General features: G+C 44.0%; 1 protein-coding gene across 7 annotated transcripts in view; it reads right to left on the reverse strand.

Moving 5' to 3' along the window:
- Positions 1 to 24224, reverse strand: part of LDLRAD4 (low density lipoprotein receptor class A domain containing 4) — a 257251-nt gene that overhangs the window by 41239 nt on the left and 191788 nt on the right. The window contains exon 1 of one of the 7 annotated variants that reach the window (XM_056521506.1): positions 7947 to 8258. The exons of 5 other annotated variants lie outside the window; for them this stretch is intronic. In XM_056521506.1, the coding sequence (XP_056377481.1) occupies positions 7947 to 8019 (73 nt within the window). In that variant the 5' untranslated portion in view covers positions 8020 to 8258. Of the gene's footprint in view, positions 1 to 3805; positions 4807 to 7946; positions 8259 to 24224 lie in introns of those variants that run through there. One more of the 7 variants, XM_056521507.1, reaches the window with a different exon arrangement.

Genomic DNA, 24224 nt, shown 5'->3' on the forward strand with positions numbered 1-24224 from the left:
TTAGTGCATGCACCGTCTTTTGTGCAAGCAAAAATAACGGACATCAGTAAAAACGGACATACCTGATGCAAAAGGATGGTCAAAAAAAATCCCATTAACATGAATGGGATTTTTTGACGGCGGTCTTCAGGACTTTTTGCCGGGAGTAATAACGGAGGTTTTTACAGGATGATACCTGTAGTGTGAAAGGGGCCTTATTGGCAAAACTTTAAAGAACAATATACATACAGTATATACATTAAATAAACCAGGGACATACATTTTTGATGAGGTATATATCCACTGCAACACTATAAAAGTTACCATACTAAAGAATCCACCATGATAAAAACATCCTCTCTTCACATATTAAAGGCAGAAACATCTTCATATCAGTAAGGATCTATTCACACAGCAGAATTTCTGCTTGCGGAATTCCACCTCAAATTAAAGCCCATAGACTTCTATGGAATTCCGCACTCCCCCATTCACACGTGTGAATGGGAGTGCGGGACCCCATAGAAGTCTATGGGTTTTCATTTGAGGCGGAATTCTGCCATGTAAATAGACCCTTATGGTGTTGATATTCAGAGAGCCAACCATCCCAGACCAACAATGGAAGAAAAAACATTCAGAGAGCGGACATCTCTTATCTACTTAGGACCTGTCCGTGATCTACTGGTTTCCCACCTTGGCATCCTCCTCGTGCCCGGTCACCTCCTGCCACCCCTTCCTAGCCCTACTGTCAGGTATCTCATTCTAATTCTGCCAAACAGGATTATATTCTTATCACATGCCAGATTAACAAGATTAGATACTGCTACAGCTGTACTGTCTGAATAACATTCTTATGGCACTAGTAAAGGAGAGACATGTGGTAGTCACTACGAATGCCATATTTCTTGGCTGTTGTATCACATTGTGAAGGATGAAGCACATAGAATGACGACTATGGAGACTGTCACCACCTTGGATCAAACAACCACAATACAATCCAGTCCCAGATCACATGTGGGCAGACACACAACAAAGTACATTGAACTCCGTGTTTCCTAGAACGCAGAGTTCACGGGGCGAGGTGGCACATGTACTGAGTGCCAGGAGCTGCCACTTCTTCTAAATTTACCATGACTCGGGGGAGGATTCTCTGAAAAGGGAGGCACATCCGTTCTCTGAACTACCATCAGAACATCAAAGCGTTCCAGCAGTCTCAAGTCTGGAAATTCTGTGGTAAGTTTCCGCCTAAACCTCACCCAAACCATGAACTTGAGTTAGAAATACAAAACAAGCAGCCCAAAGTTCTTGTGCGATGATGTCAAACTCCATCCAAGTCCAGACACTACACCCTACTGCACACTTCACTCCGCTCTCGCCCTGTGTATCTGGACAGAGAGATGGGGTTCTAAACATGGAGCAGAACAGATTTTTCCATTAACTCTTTAGGGCTGTAATGTGTGTGCAATATAACTTGCCAGCAGTCCTATGTAAATCCCCAACTTGATACCAACTTCAGCCAATTGACAAACTCAACTTGTACAAAACTCCCACCACAAAGCAAATCCTGGAGAAACCCGTCACACTGTGAGGCGCAGCACTCTTCTATTGTTCTAGATGAACCTCCAGAAATAGCACGCTTTACCATAAATCTGCAAGTCTAACTATTCCCCGCACATGGTGGAAGCAGACTGCTGCATGGAACAGCAAATGCATGGAGGTCTCTAGGAGGAGGGAGCAGACCCCGAGAAGCCGGGGGTCTCTGATACAGGTAACAGAATGAAACCCTGACAAATGGGGGTCTCTAATGCAAATAACTGCTTGTGGACCAGAGAAGCTGGGGGTCTCTGACGGAAGAAGCAGACTATGGCCCTGAGAAGCTGGGGGTCTCTGATGGAGGAAGCAGACTGTGGCCCTGAGAAGCTGGGGGTCTCTGATGGAGGAAGCAGACTGTGGGCCTGAGAAGCTGGGGGTCTCTGATGGAGGAAGCAGACTGTGGCCCCGGGAAACTGGGGGTCTCTGATAGAGAAAGCAGACTGCACTAATGACTACATGGGGGTCTCTGATGGAGGAAGCAGACTGTGGCCCTGAGAAGCTGGGGGTCTCTGATGGAGGAAGCAGACTGTGGCCCTGAGAAGCTGGGGGTCTCTGATGGAGGAAGCAGACTGTGGCCCTGAGAAGCTGGGGGTCTCTGATGGAGGAAGCAGACTGTGGCCCTGAGAAGCTGGGGGTCTCTGATGGAGGAAGCAGACTGCACTAATGACTACATGGGGGTCTCTGATGGAGGAAGAAGACTGTGGCCCTGAGAAGCTGGGGGTCTCTGATGGAGGAAGCAGACTGTGGCCCTGAGAAGCTGGGGGTCTCTGATGGAGGAAGCAGACTGTGGCCCTGAGAAGCTGAGGGTCTCTGATGGAGGAAGCAGACTGTGGCCCTGAGAAGCTGGGGGTCTCTGATGGAGGAAGCAGACTGTGGCCCTGAGAAGCTGGGGGTCTCTGATGGAGGAAGCAGACTGTGGCCCTGAGAAGCTGGGGGTCTCTGATGGAGGAAGCAGACTGTGGCCCTGAGAAGCTGGGGGTCTCTGATGGAGAAAGCAGACTGTGGCCCTGAGATGCTGGGGGTCTCTGATGGAGGAAGCAGACTGTGGCCCTGAAAAGCTGGGGGTCTCTGATGGAGGAAGCAGACTGTGGCCCTGAGAAGCTGGGGGTCTCTGATGGAGGAAGCAGACTGTGGCCCTGAGAAGCTGGGGGTCTCTGATGGAGGAAGCAGACTGTGGCCCTGAGAAGCTGGGGGTCTCTGATGGAGGAAGCAGACTGTGGCCCTGAGAAGCTGGGGGTCTCTGATGGAGGAAGCAGACTGTGGCCCTGAGAAGCTGGGGGTCTCTGATAGAGGAAGCAGACTGCACTAATGACTACATGGGGGTCTCTGATGGAGGAAGAAGACTGTGGCCCTGAGAAGCTGGGGGTCTCTGATGGAGGAAGCAGATTGTGGCCCTGAGAAGCTGAGGGTCTCTGATGGAGGAAGCAGACTGTGGCCCTGAGAAGCTGAGGGTCTCTGATGGAGGAAGCAGACTGTGGCCCTGAGAAGCTGGGGGTCTCTGATGGAGGAAGCAGACTGTGGCCCTGAGAAGCTGGGGGTCTCTGATGGAGGAAGCAGACTGCACTAATGACTACATGGGGGTCTCTGATGGAGGAAGCAGACTGTGGCCCTGGGAAACTGGGGGTCTCTGATAGAGAAAGCAGACTGCACTAATGACTACATGGGGGTCTCTGATGGAGGAAGCAGACTGTGGCCCTGAGAAGCTGGGGGTCTCTGATGGAGGAAGCAGACTGTGGCCCTGAGAAGCTGGGAGTCTCTGATGGAGGAAGCAGACTGTGGCCCTGAGAAGCTGGGGGTCTCTGATGGAGGAAGCAGACTGTGGCCCTGAGAAGCTGGGGGTCTCTGATGGAGGAAGCAGACTGTGGCCCTGAGAAGCTGGGGGTCTCTGATGACTACATGGGGGTCTCTGCTGGAAGTCCTTCCCATAGAACCAGAAAATGGCACACAATCTTAGAGGGGGTGTGCAGTGAATAGGGCTGACATTTCTAACTTTTTTTTATTTTCTATCAAAATACAATTTCCTGTCTACAGATGTCATATGTTGTAGCCACATAACCCCGAATACTTTCATACACAAGCCAACTCTGTAGGTGTTCCCAGACTCTAGACACAGAGCCTCCAGCTGCCTATCCTGTCCCTGGCTCTTGACTTCCTCCACATGCCCAGGGGTCTACAGCCCAAACACATCTGAGCTTCCAGGTATAAACAGGAATGCCGGGGGCCCGCGGGCACTTACCTTTCACCAGGAAGAGGTCTTTGAATGCGGCATCTTGCAGTGTGGAGTTGAGGTGGTCACTGGACATACTCAGGAGCTGGGCAGATCGGCATGTGCAGCATCCCCGCAGCGCCTCTCTGTGCCCGCACTTGTGCCTCCGCCTGGCGGGTTGCAGAGTCCAGATGGCGGCGGCAGGCAGTGACTAGCAGCGGCGGAAGGAAGGAGAGCACAGGGCAGGCAGCCTCATATCCTCCGGCGGGCGCATCAGCTGTTCAGCCGCGGAGAGGAAGTGGAGCCGCCGCCGTCCGGGAGCAGTGTCGCTGTGTGTGCGCCGGGGCCTCTAATGGTTCCGCATCTCCGCTCCGGGGCACGGTCCCGTGCGTCATTCCTCAGCCCCGCACTTTCCTCCTTACTTTAGAGAAGCCTGTGTGATGCTCAGTGCCGCCCCCCGCACCCTCCTCCTGCCAAGGCTCCGGCTGCTGGCACAGCCCCACACATGCTCCGTGCACAGCTGGAGCGGCACCAGACCTTCCGCACGGACGGAAAGTTACCTCAGGTGATGTACACACTTAGCGGCCGCATTAACCCATTCAGGCCCTTCCTTTTTATCAATATAATATTCCTTCTGTACAGCCCAGTGACTGCAGCTCCCAAATACATGGCTGAGATTAGGGCGCTGGGAGTGACATGTCGGGTGAGATAACAGCAGCACATACCTTAGGACCCCTATAGCAGTGTGACACCCACAGAAAGACCAGGTGGGACTATAGGGGGTGCGAGCTGGGGCCCCAAAGGCACCTCTGCCCCCATAAGAAGGCACCAGTATGTATGGACCCAAAGGAATAGCACTGGGCCCTGGTACAGATATTGCAATATGGCCCAGAAGTTACACCCCTCATACAAAACCTGGAATCATTAGGGCCCATTTGTGTCAGTGCCCCCCTGTGTCAGATCTCCCTGTGCACAAGGTTACCTGGAGGTTTTAATTCTTCTGAAATCTGAAGTATACCCTTCAGTATGCAGCGACTATACTGTGCATATAGCCAAGGTTCTGGATAGATTATATATAAATATATATATATATATACACATACCTGTAAACTAGGGGTCTCAAACTCAAATTATCTGGGCGCCACTGGAGGTAGAGGCTGGGCTGCATGTGCCCGTCACATATAATGCTCCCTGTACTGCGCCCCTCACATATAATGCCCCCATCATGCGCCCCTCACATATAATGCTCCCTGTACTGTGCCCCTCACATATAATGCCCCCATCATGCGCCCCTCACATATAATGCCCCCATCATGCGCCCCTCACATATAATGCCCCCATCATGCGTCCCTCACATATAATGCCCCCATCATGCGCCCCTCACATATAATGCTCCCTGTACTGCGCCCCTCACATATAATGCCCCCATCATGCGCCCCTCACATATAATGCTCCCTGTACTGTGCCCCTCACATATAATGCCCCCATCATGCGCCCCTCACATATAATGCCCCCATCATGTGTCCCTCACATATAATGCCCCCATCATGTGCCCCTCACATATAATGCCCCCATCATGCGCCCCTCACATATAATGCTCCCTGTACTGTGCCCCTCACATATAATGCCCCCATCATGCGCCCCTCACATATAATGCCCCCATCATGTGTCCCTCACATATAATGCCCCCATCATGTGCCCCTCACATATAATGCCCCATCATGCGCCCCTCACATATAATGTTCCCTGTACTGTGCCCCTCACATATAATGCCCCTGTGCTTTGCCCCTCACATATAATGCCCCTGTGCTTTGCCCCTCACATTAAATATTCCCTTTTCTTTCCCACCCCTCTCCTGTACGACATAGTGCCCTCTGGGCCCTGAGCATACTCGTCTTACTTACAGTATGGGAGCCGCGGGAATAGGACCTCCAGGCGCCAGCGCCATTATGTGACGTCATCATGCCAGGCTGCCGTGGATCGTGTCCCCGCGGCTCACATGCTGTGTACTCGCAGCGTGAGGAAGGTTAGTGAATGGAGGAGCGGGAGCTTACAGCTTCTGCTTCACCATCCTATGACCTTTGACATTTAGCTCTGGCTCCTCCCATTTCTTTTGATCACCTCTAAGATGTTTTTGCACATTGATTGGAGTCACCTGGGGTAAATTCACCTAATTGGACATATGAAAGACACAGCCCTGTCTATATAAGGTCTCACTGCTGACAATGCATATCAGAGCAAAAATCAAGCAATGAGGGGGCGGGAAATACTGCCTGTAGAGCTCAGAGACAGGGTTGTCTTGAGGCATAGGGGAGACTGATCAAAACCTGTCCAGAGTAAAAGTTGCCTAGATGCCCATAGCAACCAATCCGATTGCCTTTTTAATTTTTAACAAGGCCTCTGAAAAATGAAAGAAGCGATCTGATTGGTTGCTATGGTCAACTTTTCCTCTGGACAGGTTTGATAAATCTCCTCCATAGATCTGAAAAAGGGTACAAAAATATTTCTGCTGCACTGAAAGTTCCAAAGAACACAGTGGCCTCCATATTTTTTAGAGTCAGGGCTCTTCCTAGAACAGGCTGTCCCCCCAAAGTAAGTGATCTGGGGAGAGTGCCTTGGTAGAGAAGTGACATGAACCCAATGGTCATTCTGGATGAGCACCAAAGATCTTGTGTTCAGATGGGAGGAAGTTAAAGAAGGTCAACCATGACTGCAGCACTCCACAATCTGGGCTTTATGTCAGAGTGGCCAAAAATAAGCCTCCTTAGTAAAAGACACATGAAAGCTACCTAGAATCTGCATACAAGCACATAATGGTCTCACAAACTACGATACACAAGACTCTCCAGTCTAATGAAACTAAGATGGGGACTTTTTGGCCTTAATTCTAAGGGCACATTCACACTATGGAAACTTTGCCCAGAGTTATTCAAGGTGAAACACCTGTAGTGGTCATCAACAGAATGGAAATGCGCTACCGCCATAGATGACAATGCCGAAACAATTAACATATTCTTTCAGAGGAGTCTGGATCTGGAATTTCACTGAGGAACGTCCGTTTTGGAAATTCTATAGTGTGAATGGCGCAGCAGAGTCCTAATGAAAACAATGAATGTGGACCCTTGAGTGGCCCAGCCAGAGCCCTGACTACAAGGGTACTCCAATGGAAAACAATCAACTTGTGGCAGAAAGTTATAGAGGGAGATTTATCAAGGGATTTAGGCTAAGTTTCCACTTGTTTTTTTTTTCTGGCAGTTTTTGGAATACTGCCACTGCAGTTTTTGAGCCAAAGCCAGAAGTGTATTCAAATGGAATAGGACATATAAAGGAAGGACTTACACTTCTCCTCCCTTATGGATCCACTTCTGACTGTTGCTCAAAAACTGCAGTGGCAGATATCCAAAAACTGCCAGAAAAAAATCCAAGTGGAAACTTAGCCTTAAGCAGCTTTTTTTGCTTACAAAAGTCACACAAAAAGTTGCACGTGCGCCTAAGCAATTTTTTGTGCGACTTTTGTGGGTAAGCAAAAAATATCAATCTGCCCAACCTAAGCAATTTTCAGTTTTTACTTTGCAGTGGTTCAGGATTTATCATTGCAAAAGTCGCACATAAGCAAATAAAAGTCGCAAACCCCCTTCAAAAAGTCGCAAGTGTAAGCAAGGTCGGACCTGGCTTACAAACTTGCCTATGAAAGCTGTGCAAAAAGTCGCAGGTGAGACTTTTTGTGCGACTTTATTTACTTTCATTTTCACAGGCACATTGGGATGAGCGGGTAGGAAATTTACTGGAGGGCGACAAGCTTGTCAGCCGCCCGCACATCTCCCGCTTACGCAACACTACTACAACTCCCAGCATGTCCTTACTGTAAGGACATGCTGGAAATTGTAGTTGTGCGGCTTGGGGGTAGTGTGTTAGATGGGCGGGCGGATGACAAGCTTGTCGCCCAAGCCACATGAATACAACTCCCAGCATGTCCTTACAGTAAGGGCATGCTGGGAGTTGTAGTCATGCTGCGGGGGCAGGTGACAAGCTTGTCACCGGCCTGCACATCTCCCCCCAGCCCTGCTGCATGACAACTCCCATTATGTCCTTACTGTAAGGGCATGCTGGGAGTTGTAGTCATGCGGTGCGGGCAGGAAATGTACGGGTCGGTTACAATAAATGTACTAACCTATTTTCCTTGTTTTTTTTCTTCTTCTGATTTCAGATATGTATATCCTGTGGACTAAGACGATGACATGCATTTTTTTTTTTGTTTAATGTTAATAAAATGGTTAATGAGGGCTTGGGAGGGAGTGTTTTTGGGAATAAATGATTTGTTAACATTTTTTACATTTACAGGCTTAGTAGTGGAAGCTGTCTTATAGACAGAATCCATTACTAAATCAAGGCTGAGCACTAACCCTCGAGTATTACCCCGGTACCCACCGCCACAGGGGTGCCGGGAAGAGCTGCTACCAACAGGCACGAAGCATCAAATATGGCGCTCCTGGGCCTAGGTGGTAACAGGCTGACGTTTTATTTAGGCTGGGTAGGGTCGGTTACAATGGTCCTCATCCACCCTGGTTACGTCAGGCTGTTGCCGCTTGGGTGGTATTTGGCGGAGAATGAAAATATGGGGAACCCTATGTGTTTTTAGTTTTTTTTTAATAATTAAATATTAAAAGAAAAACGCATAGGGTTCCCTGTATTTTTATTCTCAGCCAGATACCAACCAAACCACAACAGCCTAACATAACCAAGGTGGGCGTGAGGATTATTGTTAGTGGCCCTCCCCAGCCTAAATAAAAGCCAGCCTGTTACCGCCTAGGCCCAGGAGCGCCATCTTTGGTACCGGCTCTTCTCAGCACCCCTGTGGCGGTTGGTACCAGAGTAATAATCGGAGGTAAGCGCTAGCTGTTTTTGGGGCTAACTCTAAGCCCCGGCTTAGTAATGGATTCTGTCTATAAGATGACGGCTTCCACTACTAAACCTGTAAAGTAAATAAAATAACTCATTTAAAAAACTTTTATTCCAAAAAAAACAGTCCCCCACAAGCCCTTGTTACAAAATGTTGTTAAAAAAACGCTGGTCATCGTAGTCCACCAAATCTGAAGTAGCCCACAGGATAGACGGATCTGAAATGAAAAAAAAATGGAGTAGTACACTTAGGGGGAAAAAGTGGTAAAAAAAAATGTAATATACATGTTGCTCCTACTCTGCTGATACCTCTGTCCATTTTAAGAACTTCCCAGAGTAGGAGAAAATCCCCATAGAAAACATATGCTGCTCTGGACAGTTCCTAAAATGGACAGAGGTGTCAGCAGAGAGCACTGTAGTCAGACAGAAAGGAAATTCTAAAAGAAAAGAACTTCCTGTGGAGAATACAACAGCTGATAAGCACTGGAAGGATTAAGATGTTTAAATAGAAATAATTTACAAATCTGTTTAACTTTCTGGCACCAGTTCATAAAAAAAAAAAAGTTCCAGTGGAGTACCCCTTTAAAAACTTAATTGAACATCTCCATAAAGACCTGAAAAAGGTATCTACCGATGGTCCCCATGAAACCTGACAGCTTGAGAGGACCTGCAGAAAATCCCCAAATCTATGTGTGCAAACCTTGTGGCATCATCTCCAAGATAGAATATCAGCCAAAGGGGCTTCAACTAACTACTGAGTAAAATGTATGAATACTTATGTCAATGCAGTATTTTATTTTTGTATTTTTAATAAATTAGGAAAGATTTTTAACATGTTTCCGAATGTATTGTGTGTGTAGAAATTTATTTATGTGTAATAATGTGAAATGACACAGGGAAAAAGTTTTGAACACACTTATTGATATTTAATACTTTGTACAAAAGCCTTTGTTGGTAATGACAGCTTCAAGAAACCTCCTGTATGGAGTTACATAATTGCTCTGGGGGGATTGTGGCCCATTCTTCCACACAGTCTTCAAATCTTGAAGGTTCTGTGGGCCTCTTCTATGAATCATGATCTTCAATATTTAAGTCAGGTGATTTGCTGGGCCATTCTAGTAGCTTTATTTTCTTTCTTTAAAACCATTTGATAGTTTCCTTGGCTGGGTGCTTAGGATCATTGGGGAAACCAGATTGTAGGGCTGGGCTGTATGAGGAAAAACATGTATCACGGTATTTTTTTAAGTGATGGCTGTTTCACGGTATTTAACAGTATTCCCCCCGCCCCCCCAATGTGACCTGGGCGCCGCTTCTCTCCCAACACCCCCCGCACACAATTATGAGCTGGGCTGTCCCCACATCATGTCACCCGCGTGCGCTCCTCTGCTCATCCTCCTATGAGTTGCGGGCCGCAGCGCTAGAAATCTGTACTACAAATAACGTTTCCCAGGCTGCAAAAATAAACTTTAACTAACCTGCCTACGTTCCCCCGTTGCTCTGCTACCGTCTTCACTGTCCTGCGCTGTGGTCCTCTTGCAGTTTCCTTGGGACGGGAAAGTCACAGAGCCGCCAGCCTATCATCGGCGGGGGCGGGACATCGCTGCGGCCGGTGATAGGCTGACGGCTCTGTGACGTTCCCATCCCCAGGACCGCAGCGGAGGGACCATGAGGAGGGACTACGTCGGAAGGTAAGTTAAAGTTTGTTTTATTTATTTTTGCAGCATTATTTTTAGTACAGATTTCTAGCGCTAGCGGCCCACAAGTCGTATGAGGATGAGCAGAGGAGCGCACGCGGGTGACATGATGTGGGGACAGCACAGCTGATAATTCATATGGGGGGGGGAGCAGAATAGCACTCGCGGGTCAAATATGATTAGTTCCCGATGTGGGGACAGCGCGCTGCGGCGGATAATTCACTCATTCATGGGGGGAGGGGCCCAACTGGTATTGCGGTATGGGCAAAATTCATATCGTGAGGGGGGGAAAAAAACGGTATTCGGTATGAACCGGTATACCGCCCAGCCCTACCAGATTGCCTCTTTCATTTTTAACAAGGCCTCTGAAAATGAAAAGAAGCAATCTGGTTTCTATGGGCAACCTTTCCTCTGGACAGATAATGTCCACCCTCGTTTCATCTTCATCCAAGTAGATGACAGCAGATTTTTGTCAAGAATGTCTCGATAAATTTGCCCATTCATCCTTCCTTCAATTATGTGAAGTTTGTCAGTACCACTTTCTGAAAACCAGCCGCAAACCATGATGTTCTCACCTCCAAACGTCACTGTATGGGGTGTTTTTAGGGTGATGTGCAGTGCCATTTCTACTCAAAACGTGTGTGTTATGGCAGCCAAGCAGTTCCGTTTTTCTCTTATCTGACCACACTATATTCTTTCAATATTTCATAGATTTTTTTCCAAATGTTGTGCAGCAAACTTTAAAACAAAATTTAACATGCTTTTCATTTAGTAATGGAGTCTTCCATGATCAGTGTGCATACAGGCCATGGTGGCAGAGTGCATTACTGTTTTCTGTGAGAGAACAGCACCTACTAATTCCAGGTCTTTTTGATGCTCTCCACAAGTGGTCCTTGGCACTTGGACAACTTTTCTGATTATTCTTTTCACTCCTCACTTGTCAGAAATCTTGCGAGGAGCACCTGTTTGATTCTAAATTATGGTGGAATGATAGTCTTTCCTCTTCTGTATTATGGGCCTAACAGTGGTTACTGAAACATTCAGAAGCTTAGAAATGTGTCTGTAGCCAACGTCATTATTATGTTTTGTAACAATTATGTTGTGAAGGTCTTGAGACAGCTCTTTGCTTTTACCCATCATGAGATGTGTCATGTGTGACTCCTTGGCAGTGAGACATTTTTGTAGGCTATCAGTTGGGACTAAATCAGCCGATATTAATTTGCGCTGACAAGGGGCTGGATTGCTGTTTAATTACTGATAGATTTCAGCTATTGTCTTGGCTTTCCATGACTTTTGCACCTCCCTTTCTTTAAGTGTTCATTACTTTTTCCTGGGTCATTTCACATTATTATACACAGTCACTAACTGTCTTTTTGGGTTATTAAAGTGAATGGGGCCCTCTGCAGTATACAGCCGTGGTATGTGTCATTTTGGATGGGATGCTAATGTATAGTTACAACTTAAAGGGGTACTCCGGTGGAAAACAATTTGTTTTTAAATCAACTGGTGCCAGAAAGTTAAACAGATTTGTAAATAACTCCTATTAAAAAAAATATTAATCCTTCCAGTACTTATGAGCTGCTGTATGCTCCAGAGGAGGTTGTATAGTTCGTTTCTGTCTGACCACAGTGCTCTCTGCTGCCACCTCTGTCCATGTCAGGAACTGTCCAGAGCAGGAGCAAATCCCCATAGCAAACCTATCCTGCTCTGGACAGTTCCTGACACAGACAGAGGTGTCAGCATAGAGCACTGAGATCACACAGAAAAGAACTATATAACTTCCTCTGTAGTATACAGCAGCTGATAAGTACTGGAAGTCTTAAGATTTTTTAAATAAAAATAATTTACAAATCTGTTTAACTTTCTGGCACCAGTTTATTTGAAAAATAAATAAATAAAAGTGTTCCACCAGAGTACCCCTTTAATGCATGCTACTTATAGCTCTGCTACTGTACAGTATTTATTTTTTGCACCCTCTTGTCATCACACACTAAATCCCCAGTGATCAGGAAAAGGGTAGGCAAGGTATGTAGGATAATATTACTAGGCAGAAGCCGTAAAGTAACCTAAATGGAAATAGGACAACAGTTGTACTGTTTTCTGTGGGTCAACTATCACTCATTTGTGAAAAAGCCTAAAAGCAGGAAGCACTCTGCTATCTATTCTTTCTTCCACCAGCAGATGTCACCAGAGGAAGATCTTACATTCAGAGGTCTGTAATTTCTACGTGATTATACATATACAAATCTGAAAGTATCAGCTCCAGGTGGGTTAAAGTGCTGGCATTTATTTAGGGATCTCTCCCCAAAAAGTGCTTAATAAGTTGTTCACAATAGCCAAAAAATCCTCTAAAACCAACACCTCCCCCCCAGTTATTGGGGCACATGGTTTTGCACCTCACTAAACCTGCTACACTGTAGTGAGAAGAGCTACCTACAGATACTCGGGCACCCAACCCTCTTACATTTACAAGGTGCTATACAGTCCGAGTTTAAGGGATTAATACATAGGGAGAATATACACTGCTCAAAAAAATAAATCGAACACTAAGATAACACATCCAAGATCTGAATGAATGAACTAATCATATGAAATACTTTCGTCTTTACATAGTTGAATGTGCTGACAACAAAATCACACAAAAATTATCAATGGAAATCAAATTTATCAACCCATGGAGGTCTGGATATGGAGTCACACTCAAAATCAAAGTAGAAAACCACACTGCAGGCTGATTCAACTTTGATGTAATGTAAGGACCAAGGACGTACCGGTACGTCCTGAGTCCATTCCCTTTCTATAACGCAGGGCCACAGCATGGCCCCACGTCATAGCGGGTCAAGCCCAGCCTCTAACGATAGATAAAAATATATTGTTAATTAAACCGCAAGGACAATGGCGTACGCGCAAAAAATTCCAAAGTCCAAAATAGTGCATTTTTGGTCACTTTTTATATCATGAAAAAATAAATAAAAAGTGATCAACAAGTCCGATCAATACAAAAAGGGTACTGCTAAAAACTTCAGATCACTGCACAAAAAATGAGCCCTCATACCGCCCCATACGCGGTAAAATAAAGTTATAGGGGTCAGAAGATGACAATTTTAAACGTATACATTTTCCTGCATGTAGTTATGATTTTTTTCAGAAGTACGACAAAATCAAGTAGGGTATCATTTTAATCGTATGGACCTACAGAATAAAGAGAATGTGTTATTTTTACCGAAAAATTTTGTGCGTAGAAACAGAAGCCCCCAAAAGTTACAATATGGCATTTTTTTTTTCAATTTTGTCTCACTGATTTTTTTTTCCGTTTCGCCATAGATTTTTGGGTAAAATGACTGTCATTACAAAGGAGAATTGGTGGCGCAAAAAATAAGCAATCATATGGATTTTTAGATGCAAAATTGAACAGGTTATGATTTTTTTTAAAGGTAAGGAGGAAAAAACAAAAGTTCAAAAATGGAAAACCCCCTGGTCCTTAAGGGGTTAAAACAAGTCAAAATGAGGCTCAGTAGTGTGTGTGTGGCCTCCACGTGCCTGTATGACCTCAATGCCTTGGGCATGCTTCTGATGAGGAGGTGTCTGTGGCGTTGGTGGATGGAGCGATGTCCCAGATATGCTCAATTGGATTCAGGTCTGGGGAACGGGCGGGCCAGTCCATAGCATCAATGCCTTCCTCTTGCAGGAACTGCTGACACTCTCCAGCCACGAGGTCTAGCATTGTCTTACATTAGGAGGAACCCAGGGCCAACTGCACCAGCATATGGTCTCACAAGGGGTCTGAGGATCTCATCTCGGTACCAAATGGCAGTCAGGCTACCTCTGGCAAGCACATGGAGGGCTGTGCGGCCCCCCAAAGAAATGCCGTCCCACACCATTACTGACCCACTGAAAAACCAGTCATGCTGGAGGATGTTGCAGGCAGCAGAACATTATCCACAGTGTCTCCAGACTCTGCCATGTCTGTCACATGTGCTCCGTGTGATCCTGCTTTCATCTGTGAAGAGCACAGGGTGCCCGTCGTGAATTTGCCAATCTTGGTGTTTTCTGGCAAATGCCAAACATCCTGCACGGTGTTGGGCTGTAAACACAACCCCCACCTGTGGCCGTCGGGCCCTCATACCACCCTCATGGAGTTTGTTTCTGACCGTTTGAGTGGACACATGCACATTTGGGGCCTGCTGGAGGTCACAAAGGCGGAGGTAGCGGTCCTGCTGCTGAATTGTTGCCCTCCTACAGCCTCCTCCACAACTCCTGATGTACTGGCCTGTCTCCTGGTAGCGTCTCCATGCTCTGGACACTACGCAGACAGACACAGCAAACCTTCTTTCCACAGCTCGCATTGATGTGCCATCCTGGATGAGCTGCACTACCTGAGCCACTTGTGTGGGTTGTAGTCTCCATCTCATGCTTCCACTAGAGTGAAAGCACCGCCAGGATTCAAAAGTGAGCAAAACATCACCGTGGAAGCATAGGAACTGAGAAGTGGTCACCACCCACAGAACCACTCCTTTATTGGGATGTCTTGCTAATTGCCTATGATTTCCACCTGTTGTCTGTTCCATTTGCACAACAGCATGTGAAATTGATTGTCAATCAGTGTTGCTTCCTGAGTGCACAGTGTGATTTCACAGAAGTGTGATTGACGGAGTTACATTGTGTTGTTTAAGTGCTCCCTTTATTTTTTTGAGCAATGTATTATTTATTCTTTGCCCAGATGCTGACAGCATTGTACGTGGTGAATATTTCTGTATTATTTACTATTTTGGCACACATTTGTTTAGAAGTTTGAGCATCCCTTCGTGCATTACCCAGTCCAGATACAAAATGCACAGTAATTTACTTCTTTTATTAGTAAAATATTGGGAAAACATACGTTCCTCTAGCCATACACCCTGTTTGGGAATGAAAGCTCTGAGAATTTACGTGCCCCAATATCTAGATGTGCCAATACAATAACCACTAACAGGCACATTTACAGAAAGAAAGTTGTCCCCTCTCATGCACACACCTACAATGTCGGATGGGGCATGTGGACTGAAGTTGTGGTACTAAAAGTGGTATATACACAAAATACACATTAGAAATATTAGATTGCTGTAAACTTGGCATGCAGTTATGTCTTATCAATGGTGTGGTCTGATGTTGCATCTTGCCACAAGAGGGCATAAAAGTGCATCCTCCGCTGGCCTTTAAAAAGGCTCTTAGAGGCTACTTTTGGGTAGTGCACCTCTTGGTGAGAGATTGTTGACTGCAAGACATACCTCTATGATGCTCTCAAAAAACATTTTGCCCAGTTGGAAAACTTCGAGAGGGGGGCGCATCTTTGGATTAAGAGAAGCAGAATATAATTTTGCTAAATATATTATGCCATCAAGGCTTTCATGACCACGCTGTTAGGAGTGGATAGGAAGAGTGGTTACATGAGGGGACACACACATGGTCAACCCTCACCTACATACAGCAAGGGTTTCCCTGTACCAGCCAGATTTATCACTAATCAAGCATTTATGGTGAGCCAAATTCATCAACCTACGAGTGTAAAGATCTCCAAGTCCAGCTGCAACATCTGTGGGCAAATGTGCCACTGGATGCCTCTATGCACAACCATATCTCATTTTGTATCCAGGCTAGAGGTGGCCCAACCACGTACAAGAGCCTTCTTTCAATTGTACAGTTTCTACAACAAACATAGATCCCCTACCTTCCTCCTGCGTGTCCAATCGCCAAATGACTGCTCCGTACCGGAGATCCAGGCATGAGCAGTCAAGCGGCAAAATCATTGATCAATGTGATTCTATGGCATAACAATGATCAATGTAAAAGATCAGTGTGTGCAGTGTTATAGCCCTCTATGGGGTCTATAACATTGCAAAAAAAAGTAAAATAAAAAGTTTCTAAAGATCATTAAACCCCTTTCCTAATAAAACTAACCAATAAGAGATAAATAGACCACTTGAAAAAAGGGACTATTTAAAATAGAATAATCTTTATTTAATGGAAAATCCAAAAATACATAAGAAACACACACAGCATGGACATAAGCAGGTGGTGAACCAGGGAGCAGTGGGGGGGGACAAAAAAATATACAATCAATCCAAATTAAATACCATATAATGTTATAGCAATTATATGTATACCAAAATCATAGATAACAAAGTGCATAGAAGGAAATTTAAAAATATATTTAAGGGCAAAGTGGCCATCCAGTATAGACGAGTGCCAGTAACAAAAGCATAGGTAAAGTGCTGAAGGAACACTGCCCAGAAGAGAACCCAGTGACGTAACAATACAGTGGTAGAGAACCCCCCACACAGTGGCTCCCCAGTAACCCACCAAACCTCCGACGCTTTTCGGCCAGCGGGGCTTTGTCCAGGAGTAAGAGTAAAAGTAAGAATCACCTCCCTTTTCCCATAAAAAAAAAAAAGTGTAAATAAAAATAAACATATGTGGTATTGCCGTGTGCGGAAATGTACGAATTATCAAAATATATCAATTAAACAGCACGGTCAATGGCGTATGGGCAAAAAAATTCTAGAGTCTAAAATAGCGTATTTTTGGTCACTTTTTATATCATGAAAAAATGAATAAAAGCGATCAAAAAGTCTAATCAATGCAAAAATGGTACCGCTAAAAACTTCAGATCACAGCACAAAAAATGAGCCCCATACTGCCCTGTACGTGGAAAAATAAAAAAGTTATAGGGGTCAGAAGCTGACAAGGGTGATTTCACAAAGTGGCTATGGAAAAAAGCGAAGTTGTTTTCCTTTTGCACATAGGCTTTTTTTTTTATAGAAAAACAAGGCACTACCACAAAATGTTTCTAAAAGACACATGAAAATAAGATTTTGAACAATTTAGAATAAAAAAGGGCGTGTGTGTTAAGGAGACCACGATGAGAATTTAAAGGAGGTATTCCAGGAATTTTTTTTATTTACATGCTACAGAAGCTGTTTATTTAGCATAGTTCATAATTTAGGGGGAGATTTATCAAAACCTGTCCAGAGGAAAAGCTGCTCAGTTGCCCACAGCAACCAATCAGATTGTTTCTTTCATTTTGCAGAGGCCTTGTTATAAATGAAAGAAGCGAGCTGATCCCGAATCAAGACTTATCAATTTTTGCAAATTAGGCATTTCTTACAATCATACAATCACACGACATGGTCTTATAATACTGACGCCCTACGCGTCTTACGTCTACAGAAAAAGGGTCTGAGACCTTTTTATGATATTATGGAATCCTCAGATTCCATGTCATCTTACACTCAGTATAAAGCGTGGGAAACGGATTTAAATTGTACAATCTCCACTTCTGATTGGGTTACCTCGTTTAAATGGGCACGCAAAGCATTACCTTGCATAACATCTGGAAGCAGCAATTAAATCTAGATTGCGTTGGTATTATACGCCGTCTAGACTGCATACTATATATCCCTCTTCTTCTCCTTCATGTTGGCGTAATTGTGGACATAGAGGGACCATATTGCACACATTGTGGTCATGCCCACTTCTTACTGGTTATTGGTCAGAGGTGGATATGCTCATGCAAACACTATCAAATACTAAGATGTTGTTGACACCCTCCATTGCTCTACTCCTTATTGGAATGGATCAATTCCATCTTAAAGTTAGATTGCTACTATGCAAAGTGTTCATTCTTGCGAAACTTGTTATCACAAGACATTGGAAGTCCCCGGTTTCCCCATCCACTTTAGAACTTATTGATTTATTAAACCAATCTTACAAAAGCGAAAGAGCAATTGCCTATAATACCAATAGAGCCATTTCTTTAGACCTTATATGGAAGCCGTGGTTACAATATACTCATAATGCAGGTAGTTCTACTAGTGTGTAATATAATCTGTTACTGACACAGCGGTGTCCTCTCGCACTCTTTTCCTTATCTCTTTCTTTCTTTTCTTTCTTCCCTATCTCTTCCTTTTCTATTGTTTTGGTTTGATTTATTGCTTTTTGTCTTATTAATAAGCTGATAGTGTTATTTCATTGTCCCCGAGTCTGGAGGATCATAGTACTTATTACCTACAGTGTCATTTGAGATGCGTAATACTATGCATATGCTGTGCCTTGAAGTCTTGGGACAGTTACAAAATTTGTTCTGATTGTACCAATGTTTTACACACGTTGTAACTGGATGTTTTTGCATTTCTGTGCATTGTTAATTTAAGTTTCATATGAAAAATTCAATAAAAAGATTGAAACAGAAAGAAGCGAGCTGATTGGTTGCCATGGACAACTGGGCAACTTTTCCTTTGGACAGGCTTTGATAAATCTCCCCCTTAGTGTCTGTACCTGTGTGTGACGGTCTTCTCACAATTCTTATGTGATTTTCACCCCAATATTTATTTTTAACAGCATACAAAATTACTGTTGCCTCAGAGACCTGACATCACTAGTCAGCTGATGACAGGGAGCCTGTCTGCTTAAATGGGTGGAGCGATCGCTTGGAGGGAGAGAGATCAATCTGCAACTAATTGTATTTTTGCAACAGCTATAGGCATTCTGATTGAATACCACATGTCTTTTGAATGGATGCAGCTCATTTTTGTTTCAATGGGTGGGTTGCCGATGTGTGGGAGGGAGGAAAATGGGATTTGTAGGCAAAGGAAACTCAAACAGGAAATACCAATCCACAAAAAGCTAGCCACAGTGTTCTGGTAATCTCACAACATGGCCATTTATCCCCAAGACAAGCGCAGATCCTTCCTAAGCATGTCCATTACTGCCTGCCAGGTACGTACTAAAATCACCTTATGGTGGATAAACCCTTTAACTTTGTACAGTGCAGAGCTGAATTGCAAAAGAGAACAAAGAGCAACTACATGTATAGTGTTATGTTACCAGGAATGGTAGTAAGTAGTCAGTGTGTTACTTCTATGGGGATTTGCCCTTACTCTGGACAGTTTCTGACATAGACAGAGGTGTCAGCAAAGAACACTGTGGTCAGACTGGAAAGAACTACACAACTTGTTTTGTTGTATACAGCAGCTGACATGTACTGAAAGATTTTTACATTTTTTTTCCACTGGAGTACTCCTTTAACTACATCTGGCTCATGGTCCCGCTGTTAGGACAACACATTCTATGTCACCAACCTTTTTTGACGTTTCCAATGTATACCCTGAGCATACAGGGGAGAACATGATCTCAACATATCTTCCTTCATCCACTGCACACGTTCTCCAGAAAAACAGTATACAGAGTATCAGGTTATGCTTGCAAAATATGGTAAGTGGTTTATTGGTGACAAATTCTTTAATCACAGACATCACAAGACCAACACTTTAGTCAGAAAACCTTTGAGGTACTGTGTACGTCTAGCGTCCTCTCGTGTAAAATGCACAAGACTGTCAGCAGGAGCTAAGCTGACTAATAAGGGCTCGTTCACATTACCGTCTGCCCCCCGTTAATAAATGCCTGTTATTAACTCCTTAAGGACACAGGGTTTTTCAGTTTTTGCATTTAAATTTTTTCCTCATCACCTTCTAAAATTCATAATGCTTTCAATTTTGCACCTAAAATTCCATATTATGGCGTATTTTTTGCGCCACCAATTCTACTTTGCAGTGACAGTCATTTTACCAAAATTTCCACGGCGAATCGAAAAAAAAAAATTAATTGTGCGACAAAACTGAAGAAAAAATGCCATGTTGTAACTTTTGGGGGCTTCCATTTCTACGCAGTGCATATTTCGGTAAAATTGACACCTTATCATTATTCTGTAGGTCCATACGGTTAAAATGATACCCTACTTATATAGGTTTGATTTTGTATTACTTCTAAAAAAAAAAAATCATAACTACATGCAGGAAAATGTGTACGTTTAAAATTGTCCTCTTCTGACCCCTATAACTTTTTTATTTTTCTGCGTAGGGGCCGGTATGAAGGCGCCGTGATCTGAAGTTTTTATCAGTACCATTTTTATATTGATCGGACTTTTTGATCACTTTTTATTCATTTTTTTCATGATATAAAAAGTGACCAAAAATATGATATTTTGGGAAAAAAATGTACATGTTTATTTTTATTTTACACAGTTTTTTTTTTTTTATGGGAAAAGGGGGGTGATTCATACTTTTATTAGAGAAGGTGTTAAATGATCTTCCTTAACTTTAATTTTTTTTGCAGTGTTATAGCCCCCCCCCCCCCCCCCCCCGGTGGCTATTTCACTGCACATACCACTCTCATACACAGATCATTGCCGTCAATTAACATGGCAAAGATCAGTGTAATTGGATTTCAGGCTTGGAGCAATCAATTGCCGATCGGACGCGACGGAGGCAGGTGAGGGGACCTCCGCTCACGTTCTAGCTGATCGGGGCATCGCGATTTCACCTAGATGGTCCAATTGAGTTTCCGGAAGCTTTTACTTTCATTTTAGATGCGGCAATCAACTTTGAACACCACGTCTGAAGGGTTAATAGCGCACGGTACAACGATCGGTGCCGCACGCTATTAGCCCAGGGTCTCGGCTGTCATTAGCCGCTGGGACCAACCCGGTATGACGCGGGGTCACGGCCCCCCCCGTTTTATACCAGGTACAGGGCGTACAGGTATGCCCTGCGTCCTTAAGAGGTTAATCCATTTGATAATTTTTCAAACAGGTTGCAAACGACTGTAAAAGAATCCCATGTAAAAATGGGATTTTTTTTTTACAATCTTTTATCACCCGTTTGCTTCCTGTTCCGTTTTTTCACAGGAAAAAGACGTTGCATGCAGTATTTTTTTTTCTCCCGTCAAAATTAACAGAATAGAAACAGATGTTATAAATTTATCATTGAAGTCTATGGGTAACTGATTGAAAACTAATGATCCTTTAATGTCTCCGTTTGCACCCGTTTTTTCCAATCCGTTATTGATTTGTTATTAGGCTGCTTTCACACTATAAAAATTCATCCGGAATGAACGTCCGTCGTAAAAATCTTGAAAATCGTCCATTAAAACGGCCGTTAGAAAATCCCATTATAAAATATGGGATTTTTCTAATAGCAGTTTTAACCCGTTATCGCCCGTTATTAATAAGGGCCATTATTTTGTGACGGGCGAATGAACCTCCATATGTCTCCGATTCTTAAAGCCTCTACATACTGTATCACAGAGGTATTCTTCTTCAAGGGGAGAATAGCTCAGTATCATGATGCTTTATCAAAAAGTGTCCCCATAGTGCTGAGCTCCTGTTCAGGCCCATCGCACATGATGCCTTAGTGTGTCTTTTATTAACTCTGCTATTCTTTGATATAATTTCCCAGTGTCAAAACCTTAGACTCAGCAATTCTGAAAACAAGCTGCTAGGTTAAGCTGCTTAGACCAAATAACTAACAATAACAATATGCTGTTGTTTGGATTTGACATTGTGATCAACGAATTAACCCCTAGATGACATGGGGCATAAATGTATGCCCTTGCCGTCGGGGACTTAAAGGGGTACTCCGGTGGAAAACTTTTTTTTTTTTTTATGAACTGGTGCCAGAAAGTTAAACAGATTTGTAAATTACTTCTATTAAAAAATCTTAATCCTTTCAGTACTTTTTAGCAGCTGTATGCTACAGAGGAATATCTTAATTTTTTTAATTTCTTTTTTGTGTTGTCCACAGTGCTCTCTGCTGACACCTGATGCCTGTATCAGGAATTGTCCAGAGCAGGAGAAAATCCCCATAGCAAACCTATGCTACTCTGGACAGTTCCTGACACAGACAGAGGTGTCAGCATAGAGTACTGTGGAGAAGACAAAAAAAGAAATTCAAAAAGTAAAGAATTTCCTCTGTAGCATACAGCTGTTTAAAAGTACTAAAAGGCTTAAGATTTTTTAATAGAAGTGATTTACTAATCTGTTTAACTTTCTCGCACCAGTTAATTAAAAAAAAAAGTTTTCCACAGGAGTACCCCTTTAACGCCCTGGAGAGTAAAATTTTATGAAGTGAGCGCACACTTCATATGTAGTAAGTGTCGGCTTCTATCAGCTGAACACTCACTGTTAATTATAGGCAGTGGTGATGCTGCCGCTGCCCATCATTAGCCCTTTAGACGCTGTCATCAGCGTCTAATGGCCGAAGGCAATCTAATATTTGCATATGTAAAACACAAACAGAGAAACTGAAACATATACGCACATCCACAACTTGTTCTTTGATCTAATTTAAAAAACTAACAGGTTGTTAGTGTACCTTTTGATCAAAACGTGCAAGCCCACTAACCATGTCAAGGCCACCTGATAAAAGTGGGTCCCTAAACTAACACTGGCAAAGTGCCGAGCGGCAACCACCACCACTGTGGCACCAAACCCACAGGGGGAATGACCCAGTGGCCAGGCAGCCCCACTGCTGCCTGATCAAGCCCCTGGCTCTGGGCCACACCACCCCAGAGACAAAGCACCACAGCAACAATGGCCGCCACAGAGCACCACACCAGTGCGAACACCTACCAGTTTCACACTGGTTTGCTCTGTAGTGGCCATTGTTGATGTAGTTCTTTGCAGTGGTGGGGCTCAAAGCTGGGAGCTTGGTCAGGCAGCAGGCTGCCTGGCCACTGGGTCATTCCCCCTGTGGGTCAGGTGTCATGGTGGCAGTGGCGCTATGCCAGTAGTTAGTTTAGGGACCCTCTCTTATCAGGTGGCCTCGATGTGGCGAGTGGGCTTGCACATTTTGATCAGTTTTTCAAATTATGCTGAGAAGCAAATAGATCATAGTACAAGATGTGGATGTGCGGCTATTTTTTGTTTTTTCTATTTTTGATCTACATTTGTAGTCTGTCCCCTCTTTCCTAGTCAGCACTCCACTCCACCCATTCAGCCCAAGCATTGCTAATTAGCAGGAGACTGCATATGGTTTTACTCCTAGCATTCTCCCAGCCATCTTGCTGTGAGCATGTGGTAGGTTTTGACACTGGTGTGGTGCTCTGTGGCGGCCGTTGTTGCTGTGGTGCTTTGTCTGCGAGGTGGTGGTAGTCTGCGAGTTTGTTGGGAGGATGTTAGTAAAAAGGGGGCCGTATGTTGGGGGGATGTTAGTGACAGGGGATAGTGTGTTTGGGGATCTCGGGAAGGCAACTGATCTGATGTTACACGGCTCCCCAAAACGGAGATACCACTGTCACTGACCTGCAGAGGAACAGTGAGAGGACACATGCACAGTAAATAGGGGAGAGAAAAAACAAGCCCTTGCAGTTCTTTGGCAGAGCTACACGCTATTCTGCTGGTGGAGTTACTGTGTACATACATTACATTACTACATCCTGTACTGATCCAGAGTTACATTACAAAGTACAATTGGTCGTGCAAAAAACAAGCTCTCATATGGGTCTGAATATGGAAAAATAAATTACTTATGTCTCTTAACCCCTTAAGGATGCAGGGCATAAATGTATGCCCCGCATCCAGTCTATGAACCGTGCTTAGGAGCTGAGCACACATCATAGCGAGATGCTATCAGTTGATGCCACAATCAAGTAGATGAGGTGTCTAAAATGCCAAAAATCACAGCTTTATTTAGTGTATGCAATCAAAGAATATAAAAAAGCTAAAATAAACAATCCAAATATAAAAAAAATATTAACAAATGTGAATAAGCCCCTTTTCTTATAGAAGTTTATATCACCCCCTTTTCCCACTGTTCCATTGTTAATGTAAACAAATGAAAACAATAATGTAAACAAAAATAAACATTTGTGATATCGCCATGTGTGTAAATGTCTGAACTATTAAAATATATAACGTTAATTAAACCGCAGGTCAATGGCGTATACATAAAAAATACCTAAGTCCAGAGTTGTGTATTTTTGGTCCCTTCATACCAGAAATTTTTTTATAAAAAGTGATCCAAAAATTCCATCAAAAGAAAAAT

Source organism: Hyla sarda, chromosome 5 (assembly GCF_029499605.1).
Source record: "Hyla sarda isolate aHylSar1 chromosome 5, aHylSar1.hap1, whole genome shotgun sequence".
In the NCBI taxonomy this organism is placed as follows: Eukaryota; Metazoa; Chordata; class Amphibia; order Anura; family Hylidae; genus Hyla; species Hyla sarda.